This window comes from Eubalaena glacialis, chromosome 1 (assembly GCF_028564815.1).
Source record: "Eubalaena glacialis isolate mEubGla1 chromosome 1, mEubGla1.1.hap2.+ XY, whole genome shotgun sequence".
Lineage (NCBI taxonomy): Eukaryota > Metazoa > Chordata > Mammalia > Artiodactyla > Balaenidae > Eubalaena > Eubalaena glacialis.
In genome coordinates this window covers 32,971,754-32,985,640 of record NC_083716.1, presented here as the reverse complement: position 1 = coordinate 32,985,640, position 13,887 = coordinate 32,971,754, and the positions used below count along the sequence as shown (strand labels likewise).

General features: G+C 43.9%; 1 protein-coding gene across 6 annotated transcripts in view; it reads right to left on the bottom strand.

Annotated features, from left to right (window-relative positions):
• Nucleotides 1-302: 302 nt before the first annotated feature.
• Nucleotides 303-13,887, bottom strand: part of SORBS1 (sorbin and SH3 domain containing 1) — a 246,539-nt gene continuing 232,954 nt past the window's right edge. For all 6 annotated transcript variants that reach the window (XM_061169987.1, XM_061170051.1, XM_061170177.1 and 3 more), the window contains 3 exons: nt 9,444-9,502; nt 6,377-6,489; nt 303-3,675 (listed from right to left, as the gene is read on the bottom strand). In XM_061169987.1, coding sequence (XP_061025970.1) covers nt 3,608-3,675; nt 6,377-6,489; nt 9,444-9,502 — 240 coding nt within the window. In that variant the 3' untranslated portion in view covers nt 303-3,607. The remainder of the gene's footprint in view (nt 3,676-6,376; nt 6,490-9,443; nt 9,503-13,887) is intronic.

Below are 13,887 nucleotides of genomic sequence, written 5' to 3'. Positions count from 1 at the left end.
GACCCATTATACATATTTTATAATGGTCACTTTTGCTTTTAAAGACATGTGCCATTATTCTTGTAATCAGAACAAATACAAACATTTTAGAAAGAATGGTGAAATGGTCAACATTAATCAATTCAGAGTGTCACGGAGTTAGCCTATTGAGAATAGAGTAAGTGGTGTCCTCAAGGAGTGAGGGGGAAGCCAGATGTAAGTAAGAATGGAAAAGGAGAGGGTGCACCATTGAAGAGGTGAATATAAGTCTCATTTGAGAAACTTGAAAGGGAAGGAAAGAAACAATGGTAAGAACAAACATATGCCACGCAATTCTGAATGAAGTTTATTAAATAACATGTACAGCCAATGTAGTAATTCAACATCTATTTGTCAGATCGATCCACTGCATAAAGAAAAATAGATGAACAGAAATATCTGTGTCTGCGTAGTACATGCTCTTGGTGTGTAATTTAAATGGCAATACTTTAATTGGTTATATATAATGTCAGTTATTTTTCTTTCAGAATATAATATTTTTTGTAGTAACCTATTCTAGCAATAGGCCTTAATACTACTGCAGATAAATAGGACTGCAAAAAAAAAAAAAAATCAAAAACAAAATAAGAAAAACCACTATAATTGAGATAACAGTTACCTTCTCTCCCAGAAAGAATGATTATTTAAAATTATAACACTTTACAAGGGCTATTTTTGTGCTAAAAATCTGCAGGTAAGTTATTTTGGAATTCCTTCATTTAAATATGCAAAAAAACTTCATGACTTCCTTATTTTACTCCCCCTTCGGTTCAAATTTTTAAAATTATTTTTCTATACAAAGTAGGTACATGGACTATACAAAGTTAAATATACATATTTACAGTCCCACTTCTTAAGCATGTGATTTTTTTTCTCTTACTGATCCCAGAAAGACTGCAAAAGTTAAGTAGTGTGGGGCTTGCCTTTACCCAGAAGCATGGCTAATCTATCAAAATGTGTTGCAGGGCATGCCGCCAGTTAGTTGCACTTGCGATTAATAAACCTGTATAAATATCTCAGCATAAAAATAGGTATTTTGTATTACTAAATGTCTGAAGACAAAGGGGCAATTGGAACCCTTTGTTCCTTGTTGTGTCATATGTGGGAAGCTGAAGTTTGATGCAAATTTTAACAGATGAGTTTATTAAAGATGGGCAAATTGGTGAGGCATACCTGGGATTCTGGAGATATACAAAGTCATGAGGCTGGCATCATATGCAAATGTGGCTTTACAAATTGGTTTATTTTCTAGCTGTATTTAAAGAGGTGTTCAAACTTACCTACTTAATCAATAAGCACCCCTCAAAAAACAGATAAGATCGTGTTATGAATGGTTTGCATCTAAGAAAGACCAGGAAACACATTAGCCAATATACATTCCAAAATGGGTGATGCTGCTGTGTGAAATGCATGTGGATGTGCACTTGAACTGTATTCGGAGGGGGAAACTATATTCGGAGGGGGAGGAGAGACAGAAACAGAGTGCCCTTGGATGGTGAGGTGGACCTTCCAAAGCACTGAGTCTTACTTAAGGAATATCAATAAGTCCCTTTCTACCCAGGAAGCTCATCCCCCCTCACCTATAGCCCCAGCCCCACCTCCACCATTAGTTCCACAGCCTTTTCCCCTTGGGATTAAGGCTCTGCTCTGTTCTAGTTAAAAGCCAGTGTTTCTGGGAAGAAATAACACCTTCCTCTTATCAGTCATTTATACTTTACTGTGAAGGAGTCAGTGGCAGTTGCTTTCCTGAGAGCAGGCTTTGAAGGACAGGGAGGGAGGGTACTGTGGCTCTCTGATGGGGGTGGGCAGCTGATGGAGGTCATGAGTAGTGGAGAGAGAAGCTGAGGCACTGAAGACAAACTTTGCGTGCTTATACAAACTCTGGGACATGGGTCCTAGGCCAATTCTGAGCTATATGCAAAGAGTCAGGGTTCCTGTACACACCCTATCAACCTGGAACTGCTACTCCTGTTTGTGACCTTGGATGTGTATTTGTGGGCAGGATGAGAGTTTGAAGACCCTGGAAACAGTTCCAAGTATTTCCAGCCATAAACCACCCTCAGACAAAGGTTCTTCCAGCATCCTAGTTCAAAGTGAGCTAATGGAGACAGAAATATGACAATGCTTTCTAGGGTCCCTTCAGGGAAAATTCATCTCTTCCTCTCTCACACCCTTCTTAGCACTTATCACAGTCTCTCTTGATTTAGTATTTTTGTGTGTCTGTCTCTCCAACAACCTCTGAGTTCCCAGCAGGCAGGGAATGAGTCATTTCTATCTTTATCTCTCCAAGGTGTCTAACAGAGTGGCCGATAAGCATCCTTGAATTGGATAAAGTTGTGACTGAACACCCCAGGCGCCTCTGTCCTTGGCTCTGTTCCCCACAGAAGACCAGCCTCCTGGGAGTGGCAGAATCACGGCCTCACTCTTAGGGCCACTGCCTCTGCACCGTCTGCTCTAAAGAGAAGCCTCACAGGGTGAGTCAGGATTCATAACCCTGGGTTCCTACTTTTGGGGTAGTCCTTGGACTCCCATGGGGAATGAAAATGGAGACACGGTGACCCTCTTCTAAGGCTTGGAGCGTGCCTTGCTCATCAGTGGCCCCTGGCATCCAGTGTACACGGGTGTACGTTACATGAGTCACTGAACACCATCCTTGGCTCTCTGTGAGAACAGGCCTATCAACCCCAAACCGTCCTGGCCTAAAACAATCCAGAAAAGAAAGAGTAGCAATGGCATTCTGCTAAATGCAACTGTGCTGCCCTCAAGGTGACCGTTCATAACAGCCAGTGATATGGGGAAGGAGCCAGTGCAAGGGACCTCAAAAGCTACAGGGCTTCTTGACTTAATCAATCACCTGGAAATACAAATTTAACTATCTGCCTGGCCACACTGCTCCAGGGGCAAACCTTGTGTGCTTTTCTGGCTGAACACTGGGGGCGTCAATGGCAAAGCTGCATGCAGGCTGAATGCACTGGGCGCCTACTTTGACCTCCATTTCCCCACCTACCTCCAGTGAGGGACTTGGCCTTGGGTAGTTCGGGGTCTCCACCACTGTTTAGGGATCGCCTTGGCAGCCCTGACTGGTCTCTCACAGCACTAGGGGACCGGCAGGCTCCGGGGCGACTGGGGGAGTCTGTGTGGAGCCTTGGAGGATGGCTGGGGATCTGCCTGGTGCTCCGAGGGCTCCTGCAGGCTAAACGACCCTTTTGAGCCAAAGCCGGTCAAGCCTGAAGCAGCAAGACGCATTTCTGGCCTAACTGCTCCTGGACCATGCTGCAGGTCAGATTACTCAAGCTGGGGTGGGGTGGGGGTTGGGGGGAAGAGGGCAGGGCTGGAGTGGCTCCCAGAAGCAGCTGAGTAAATAGCAACTTGCCTCATTCCTTTTCTGCGTGGTTCAGCCCTGTCTGATACACGCAGTAAGCTTAGACAGGCTCAGGTTTTAAATGCAACACTTCTCTGTCCTCTCTTTTGCTTCTTTCTTTATCCACTGCATTAGTTTTCCTACTGACTCAATGTTTAAATAAAGAGACAAATTCATGAATTATGCTTCATCCTCCAATAAAAATCATCTCTGTGGTTTTCAGTCTTCTTATAGATACAAAGGCTTTACATAGTTGCCTGGGAAAGTACCAAACTGCCTTGTCCTTCTTGAAGTACCTATAAAAAAAAAACACCAAAAACATACACGGTGAGAAGACTCACCCATTTGAGTTCAGAGAGAGTCCTTGATAACAATCCTGCAGCTTGTAGAAGGGCATACGGTTTCCAAATCACTTTCCCCTATCTTATCTCATTTAGGCTGCAGAATAATGCTGGGTGATAAGCAAGGCGGGCATTTCTAACACTCCCACATTTTTTTCGCATGAGGAAACCCAAGCTCAGAGAGACAGACTTTGAACCCAGGTCTCTGACTCCCAGCCCATTGCTCTTTCCAGTACTTCTCCTTTATGGAAGAATGAATGCAGTTATCCAACACAACAAGGTACTGGGGATTTAGAATTTCTAAACTGTAGGATTTCTAAAGTCCACTGGATATGACTGCACAGCAAAAGGAAATCTCCCTCCAGAGCCTGTGCCTAGGCCCCAGATTGACTCCCTGTCTTCACTACCAACCTTGTCAGGGTTCCCTCTGAGCCAGGAACATTGAGCTACCAGGGAACAAGCCCTTCCTGGGCTGCTCCACATCCAGCATTGCTGGATCCCTATGCTAGCAATAGTTCCTTCCCTTGGGATTCTCTCTCTAAAGCTGGGAGATAAGGGTGGGGTGGCAGATAGATGTTGCGTTATTATTACCCTCTCATTAGCAGACATCACAATTTGATCATTGCATCCTTTCCCCGATTGGCTTGGATAGGGCTTCAGAATCCTGCTGAACACACTTCAAGCAGCCACTACCAGTGGGTTGGAGTTGTTGCCCAGAGTAAAACTTCTAGGCTAGAAGAATGTGTCAAAGCTAAGGCCATCTAAAACGGCTAGCTGAAGCCCCAGGGGGATGGTCAAGGAGGCTGCAGAGAACTGAGATGGTAAAGCCCAGAGCTGTGCTCATATGGGTGGTGAGCACCTTTCCTGATGGATGAGAAAAATGAGCTCTCCTGGGTTATTTTCTTCATAGTCTGAACACAAGGCCACTTTTCTAAGTGTTTGAGGAATTAAGGAATCTAAAATATTTCCTTTACCTAGCTGCCGGCGGATGCCCCTCACCCCATCCCAAGTTCTCATAAAAATGTAAATACTCCTGGAAGAGTTTAACAAATCCCTACTAGCCTGCACTCTAATAGGACAGCCACGTGTGGCTCCTGAGCCCTTGAAACATGGCTGGTCTGAATCGAGCGATGCTGTGACTGTAAAATACATATTGGATTTCAAAAACTTATGTACAAAAAGAAGAATGTAAAATATCTCCCTAGCAATTTTTCATACTGATGACATGTTCAAATGATAATATTTTAAATGCACTGGGCTTAATATATTAATTTCACTGGTTTCTTTGTACTTTCAGAAAATTTTAAATTTCATACATAGCTTGCAGTATGGTTTTTTTTTTTTTTTTTTTTGGGCTGTGCCGTGAGGCTTGCGGGATCTTAGTTCCTGACCAGGGATTGAACCCGGGCCCTCAGCAGTGAAAGCACAGAGTCCTAACCACTGGACTGCCAGGGAATTCCTTGCATTATGTTTCTATTAGACTTGCACTGCACTAAAATGTTGCTGGCTTTCAGATCTGGTTTCCTTCTGAATAGAACCTCAACGTGGTGAGGACCACCAGCTTCTGCAGGCCTTGGGAGGAGGAGGGGGTAGCTTTCTAGGAGGCTGGTGAGGCCAAGGCAAATCTTTCTGGCTTCCCATTTGTGCTGAGGCCTTGTTCTCACGGCCCCAGTCCCGACATTATTTCGATTTAGCAAAGCTTTTCTAGGGAGATCAGGAAAGAGTTGCTCTTTGGAAAGAAGATAAAGGTAAAGCCAGTTGTTTAAGGGGGTAAACTGACACAAAGAGTGTCAATGGCTCCCAACATTATATATGTGCCTGAGCAGAAAGAACAGAGGCTCAGGGAGAGATGGGCCTGAGTTCATATACTGGCCTTACCATTTGCTACCTGGGTGGTGACCTTGGGGCTAGTTACTTAACCGCTTTGGGCCTCAGTTGCTGAATCTGTGGAAAGAGGATAATTCTTGTCTTACAGGCTGTTTGTTGAGAGAACTTCAGTAAGAAAGTATATCAAGCATCTGTTTTGTTACAGAATCTCAAATTCTGATCTTTCTCTCCCCCATCCTATGAAAGTGACTCCTTTAATTAAGCAGGTTGCTTTGAGGAAAGTTATTAGAAGCCTGGAGTAAGTGAGGTCTTTGGAATGTCTACACATATGCTTGAGCTTCATGGCAGAAATCTAGGCTCAAGGGTTCTTGTGGTGTTCCACAGGCGTTTTAAAAATTAAAATTTCCGAATGTAGGACAGACAGATGCACAATAGAAATACAGAGGGAATTCCCTGGCGGTCCAGTGGTTAGGACTCAGTGCTTTCACTGCTGGGGCCTGGGTTCCATCCGTGGTCAGGGAACTAAGATCCTGCAAGCTGCATGGCACAGACAAAAAAAAAAAGAAATACAAACAGAACTCAATGGATGAAGCTGACAACTGCCCTTCCATGCAGTAGATGTTGGCATATTTGGTTGTCAGGTTCAATGTTAGTATCATCCACACTGCCCTGAGAGCAAACATAAACTGGGTGGCTCATCGTTCCTAATGGTGGTATAGGAACTGAGAAGGCCCTTCTCTCAGTGTAGAGAATAGTTCTCTTTTCATGACTCATCACGCCTAGTTCTTCCTTCAATACACAACTGTAAGAAAAGTATGATGTCACTTACCAACAAACCATCCATCGTCACATTTTTCCATGACATCAACAATATCTCCATCTCGGAGTTCCAATTCATCATCATTCTGTGGTATATAGCTATACAATGCTTGGTAGCTAAATCTGTAAGTGAGAGAAATAAATATTGACTCAAATACTGATGGAATTAAATAATGAGTTTTAAAAACCCATTTCAGCTAAATCAACATTTGGGTAGTGTTTCCTACTCATCAGTGGGGATAAAAGTATTTTATTGGCTATTGCTCTAATAATTTGGGGAGATCCATGTGATACGCAAATTAAGATTCACAGGGATGGGGAACTTCTGAGAAGCAAGTCACGATCAGTCCTTTTATTCAGTTTCCTTTGGTTACCACAGCCAAGCTTTTTTGTCTAGATGCTCCCCCTTTAAAGTTAATCGAGTCCTTTTCTTAACATAGGGTAATACATGTAGATTATCAAGGATAATCAGAAGTTACTTAGGTCCAGAGACAGACATTATATTCTGGTCACATACATTGGAGAGCATGAGGCAATTGTCATGTATATATATAATTTTTAAAAGTACATCTCAATTGCCTCACTGTTTAGCAAAACTAACTTGAGTGTCTTTACATGCCAACACACATTTCATTAATTGCTTTTAAACATGGATGCCATTTTTCTGAAACTCTTGAAAGCATTTCTATCCCAGTGATGTTTGGGGTTAAGATTTTTATTTGCTTGTTAGTTGGCCTAAGGCAATTTGGTCTGTTCTGACAACAGGCTCTGGAAAAAGCTGGACTACTTGTGAACTCTGATACCTGTTTTGGCAACAAATAAAAGCTTGTTTTCATTTATTCTTTTGATAGATATTTAAGAAGCACGTACTATGCACCAGTTCACAGTTCTGTTTACTTGCTACTTTGAAACACAACAGTAGCAGGTAAAACTTTGCAAACCAGCCAGTCATCTACCATTTTCAGTGGATGTCAGTGAATTCCAGCATGTGGGCAAGAGAGACTAGAAACAAGGAAGTGGAGTCAGTGTTCCTAGAAACAAGAGGTTCTGCTCTCTGCTAAAACCAAAGGGGCAATTTAATTTTACATATTTATTCAAATGTAGTGAAACTTTGGTAGATGGATCTGTCTGCCAGAAGGAAGGTATCTAATGAGGAGTTAAAAGTTGCAGATGGATTTCCAGTTGGTAAATGAATACATTTTGATGTTTCTGTATTTGCCTGCTGTCTCTTACCCAACCTGGACTCGTTAGGATGCCTTAGCCCCATTACTGCCGCCGTGGCTGCTTTGCCAGTCTTAGCTCTGGGAGATTACTCCTGTTATCTGCCTCGCTGTCTCACCCCAGACAGCGGAGACCGGCTGGAAACAGTCCTGCAACCTTGCTGCTTGGGTCCCCGACTGGCTCTAATTTTGGAGGGGCTTCATGCTGTTCGGACACGGTTCCACAGAGTCCTTCCCCCCGCCTCTGAGCAGAACTTTAATTTGCCTCCCCTCCTGCCCCTACTTCCATGTGTAAGGAAGGGTTCCCTGCTCCTGGCCAGGCTAAACTCCCTTCCCTGGGCTACTTCCTCGACTTAACGTCTTCTCTCTTACATCTTTCGATTCTGTTAACTCCTGCTCAAGTACAGATGCGCTTAAGCCTCTGCATCCTAAAAACAACTCCCCCGTCTCTGCTACTCCCTGAATCTATAGCCTCCCTGTCCCCTTCTCCTTCCACTCACCATCACACCGACTCATCAGCCCTCTCTAACACAGGATCTGCCTGCACCAGCACTGTCACTGCAGAGGTCACCAACGATTGTTCCAGTTGCCACCTGGAGGACATTTCTCATTTCCTATCCTCCTCGGCCTCTCTGAAGCAGGGGCGCCACTGACCACACACTGCTTGCTCTGTTGCACACAACTGAACGCTCCTAGACCCTCGCCTGTGTCTCCTGCTCCTTCTCAGTCTCCTTTGCTGGCTGCTACTCTGTTGCCTTAAAAGTTGGTCCCCCAAGGATCTATCCTCAGTTCTCTTCTCCCTTTATCCCTATCTCCTCGGGGAATCTTATATTCTTATGTAATCTTATAATCTTATATTCTTCCATGCACCAGAGGCCCACTCTTTCCTAGCTCCGGCCCTCACCACTTTTTTGCTGTATTCATATCTCCAAACCACTATCTTTGTCCTCTGAAATCCACCCTCCACTCTGTTGACTGATTTTATCTACCTAAAACGAAATCCAATTAATGTGTTCCTCTTTTTTTTTTTTTTTCTGGCCACGCTGCGTGGCTTGCAGGATCTTAGTTTCCCGACCAGGGATTGAAGCCGGGGGCCACAACAGTGAAAGCGCCGAGTCCTAACCACTGGACCGCCAGGGAACTCCCAGTATGGTCCTGATTTTAAAAACCTTCAGTGGCTCCTGAGTGAATGCAGACTAAAATCCAAATTTATTTGAGTTGCATTCTGGATTCTACAATCTGGTCCTAATCTGCTCCTTGAGCTTTGTCTCCATTCCCTCCATGAACTGCACACCATGGCCACAGGGGTTTTTCGATGTTCTCCAAACACACTACCTACTCCGGGCCTTGGCACATTTGGTTTTCTCAGCTGAGGAGACCTTTCACCTCCCTGCTCTAGCTCTCAAATCCGATTTGTCTTTCAATGCTTATTCCAGAACCCCCTTCCTCTGAATGGAGTTTACTCCTTTGTGCTTAGAACATAGATATCCAATACTTTTTTTTTTTTTTAAATGAATGGATCAACCCTATTCATTCCTCTCCAGTCAGAATTAACACTCCTTCCTCTACACTATCACAGCACTAGGAATGAGACCAGTCAGCGCAGCTCCCAGTTGCCCTATATGGCAGTTAATGCTTTACCTCTCTCCCCCAAGAGTCCGTGACCTCCTTTATTTACCTGCCACCTGTTTTCACGTTGGCTGATGGGAAACAACCTTAACTAGAAACGCTCAGAGAAGCTGGGAGTGATTGGTTCATTCTCCCAAATGGCTGCCCCCACAGTCAGTCAGTGACCCACTTCCTAAGCCCAACGGTCTACTGAGAACTCGAGAACTGAGGTTCGCCAAGTGTACTTACAAATCCTGGGAGGTTTGACTCCTGTCTGGGGTGACTCTTCGCTGCAGGGCTTGAGGTTGCTGAGAAATGATTAGAGATGATTTATTGTCAGAAGGGGATACCTTGTGATGAAAGTCAAGGGGATGAGAAACAGTGCTGCAGTAATGAACAGATTTTTCGGCAATGTTTATGATCTCATTGCAAACTGCTTCCTGTGGTGGCCCCGAGATATCCAGAAACCCCCATAAAACAGTCAACATGGGGACAAAAAAAAAAGAAAGAGAGGAAGAGATGTAACATTCCAGACGAAGCACGTAAGTCCAGGGAAACAACAGAGTTGAAGATCCAGGTTAAAAAAATAGATATTCCAGTAGTGGAGTGCAGGAGGGATCCAGGTGTAAGCATGGAAAAAACAGGTAAGATACACAAGAATTTGGGATTTAGTATGAATATTAAAAAAAAAAAAAAGGCAGCAGCATAAAAGCCTGTAATTAGTGAGTAACTGTTACAAATGGAATAATTTCAGGATAGAAATGCAAGTATGTATCCCCAATCATGCACTAATATATTAATTTAATCCCACATGTAGGCAGAGTAGAAATATTGTCTCTAAATTGCTCTGCTTTTTTTTTTTTTTTGAGGGGAGAGGGTGGCCTAACGTCTCTCTCTACTACAATAGCCATATAATTCTTGTAAATAATGGCTCTGTGAGATAACCAGGCATTACTCCAGTCTACACTCTACAAATCAGTAAGAATTCTCTTTAGAAAAGCTACAGTCTTATTCAACAGGCATCTTACCACATAGCTCTTTTCAGATTCTGTGAGATCAGGTCCTGCTCTCAATGAATGATGAGAAGGCTGTGATCACCAAGCAAATTATAAGGGAGACATTTTAGCAGATGTCACATTGGAAAGGATTCAAAATAAAAGTGTGAGCAAATACACATACCACACCATCACATTCAATGACACCGGATACTCGTGGCCTATGGCCACCGAGTTTCCAAGACAACACAGTGGGTGCAGAGGAGAAAATGCAATGTACAGAGTTAGAAGCAAGGATCCAGGCAATGAAATGAGCAGTTGGGAACATGGCTGCAGTGAGGTGAGAATGAACAACACAGGGACCCCATGTGGGCAGGGAAGAGACACAGAAGGGCTACCTTAAGGAACAGTTATGTCCCTCTGTAACCACACACGTTGGTCCCCTTGCTCTCAGCTGGCAAGCATCTATGGAAGGGCTGCTGTACCAAAAGCCAGTTCCACTTATTTTGACTGGGAACCTCCTCTGGCAGAGCAGGCTCATAAAGTATCAGGTATGCCATTTTCCCGTGCGTATAAAAAGAGAGTTAACACTTTTGAAAAACTCCTTGGTAATATGTGACGTATCAAGTGAGACTGTTCCCCAGGAAAAACCTGCACGTGATACACTCCAGCTAAGTAGGCGATCGATGAGTTCTGATACCTCATGGGGCAGAGCTTGCTTCCAGAAACAGGATGGTGTGTCCTGACACAGTGGTAGAAATGAAACCATCACTCTTCACTCACCAGCTTAGGCCCCACATGCTGACATGGAAATAAGGTGCAATCATGGCCAAGCAGACCTGTCTTTTAAGTAAGGATCCTATAGCAGAGGCCAGGCCTTCACTGGAAGAATGTCTGGAATTATTTATCCCAGAGACGATTCAAATCCAAGCTCTAAGGAGTCTCCCTAAATGAATATTTGAAGAGCCATCCTTGGAGAAACCCTCCAGGTAACGTGCAATAATAGTGATGAGTCACAGCAACTCCAGGGCCTTCTAGAAGAGCACTCAGAACTTTAGTGTGTGACCCACTTGTTCCACAGGAAGGCCCAGAGAGGGTGAGGGCCTCCCCTGAGGTCACCCAGCAAGTTAGTGGTAGACCTGCCTCCTGGATTCACCTACTGTCCTGCTGGACCTTCTCTTTCATCCTCGGACCATTTCCCACATTATTAAGTGTGCTCACTGACATTATTTTCAATGAGTCCCACAGAAACCCTGGAGACAGGCAGGACAGGGTTTATCATCCCGCTTTCTTTTAAAGCCCAGGAAGCGGATGCTCAGAGGGGTTTAGTGCATTCCCCAATGTCACACAGCTAGCAAGAGGTAACGCTGCCACACAGCTAGCGAGAGGTAATGCTGCCCCACCACACCATCCCTTCCTGTTCATCTCCACTGTAAATTCTCATTCATTAGCATGCCCTGCAGGACCAGCTTTCATCCCAGCCATCACTTCTATACTCTTGTCCTTTTGGAAAACCTTTTCAAGTTCTCCAAACTGCAATCTCTTAAACCAGCGCCCTTGGACTCGGGGAGAGGAGACAGAACTGCAAGGGTTCTGCTCTTTAGAAGACGTCTCAGGACCCGCGGGCCTTTGCCAGGTGACTGGGAGCTGACCTTGTGTGGCCCCACTCACTGCCCATCCAGCCTCTGGATCAAGGCTTCTGCATAACAAAGGAAAATAATGATACTCCTAAGCATCTACTATATGGACTTCTATGTGGCAGCACTGAGTGGGTGATACCTACAGGCAGATTTTGACTTGATAGAAGGTAAAACTTTCTAAACGTGAGAGCTGTCCAATAGAAGGGACTACCTCGAGAGGAAGTGAGTTGTCAGTCCCAGCAGCTGTTCAAGCTGAGGCTGTGTTGACTATTGCTAGATGGGATATTGTAGAGCACTGCTGCTCAAACTCTAATGTATGTCAGCTTCACCTGGGATCCTGTTAAAATGCAGATTCTCATCGGACACATCTGGGATGCATCCTAAGACTGTTCATTTCTATTTGGTGGTGCCCATGCTGCTGGTCCAGAGACCAACTTTGGGGAGCAAGGCTGAAGAGCACCTCAGTTATCCAACACTGAGATTCTTTAGCTACAGTGTGCCAAGACTGGAGGGTCTGGCTCACCTCATGAAAATAAAAGTTCTCATAAAGACACAAAATATTTCCAAACTCCAGCTGGTGGCCTAACAACCTCAGGTCAAGTGCAGTGCAAAGAGAGGATGCAGACAGTTTATTGACATGACCTCCAGTTTACCGAAGCCCCATAGCGTCTTTCAAATCAACTTTAATCCTAAAGGAGTGACTGGAATCAATCATCTAGCAAATATTTCACACTTAAATTTAAAAGAGGTTTGGTGAATCAGCTACATTAAGAACCACCTGATATTTTACTATCCCTTTTTTTTTTTTTTTTTTTTTTTGGCTGAGCCGTGCGGCATGCAGGATCCTAGTTCCCCGACCAGGGATCAAACCCATGCCCCTGCATTGGGAGCTCCGCGTCTTAACCACTGGACCACCAGGGAGGTCCCACTGTCCCTTTCTTTTGTAAAGCATCTTTTTTTTTTTTTTTTTGAAGTCGCTTTCAAAGCACATATAGGTCCATTACCTCACATGACTTTTATACTCACCCTTTTACTTGGGGAGGGCAGAAAAGGAAATTTTAAGGCTCATGGAATTCTGAAGATTTTCACAAGGTGGCAAAGCCACTGAGTACGGAACCTCTCAGGTTCCAGTCGCCATACACCACCTCCCTCTTGGCTCGTGAAGGGATAGCTGGGGTAAGGATGATAGCAACACCCAGCTTCTGCCTCTTCTGAAAACAGACACTGTAAGTTTTCTTGAATACTTTTTCTTTGTGTAAAAGGTCCAGTGTGCAGTAATGGATATCATCCAATCATTAATTCAAGGATCCACCGTTCTGAAAAGGGATCCTGACCCAGCTAATACCCTCCTTGGACTCAGGTCATACGCAAACCAGAGGATGATCATCACCGCAGCCTTCACATCTAGACAAACTTGACATCTAGTACAAACTCAACTCATCCCTGAGAGGTCACTTGGTTGCTTACTTAACGTCTGTGGAATAAATGAAGAAGGCAAGAAAAATATTTATCCTGTTAGGTAAGATTCAGTTTCTCCCTACTTGAAATGCATTCCTTAGATTTAAGCCAAACATCTCACAGAGCGGAAATGTAAACCAGTTTTTTTTTGCGGGGGCGGGGGGTGGAGGTCGGTACAGCATGTGGACCTTCGGTGGAGATGGAAGCCATTGATATCCATTATAGGGACTCGCCCTTCACTTTGAAGGCTGTTTACCTTCAGACATTTTTTCCCTCTGGGTGTATGTTTTTTCTTTCCCTGGTCCCACTTTCTAACCATATACAGCTTTATATATCTCTTCCTCTGAACTTATGCTATCCAATATGGTAGCCAGTAGCCACATGTATCTCCTCAACACTTGAGATGGGGCCAGTATGAACTGTGCCATAAGTATAAAATTATTTACACTTTTTACGAAATCATTTTTTACAAAATTATTTACAAAACTTAGTATAAAATGTAAAATAGCTCAACAATTATCCTGATTATATATTAAAATGATACTATTTTAGATATGTTTGGTTAAATCAAATATACTACTAAAATTAATTTCACTTCAT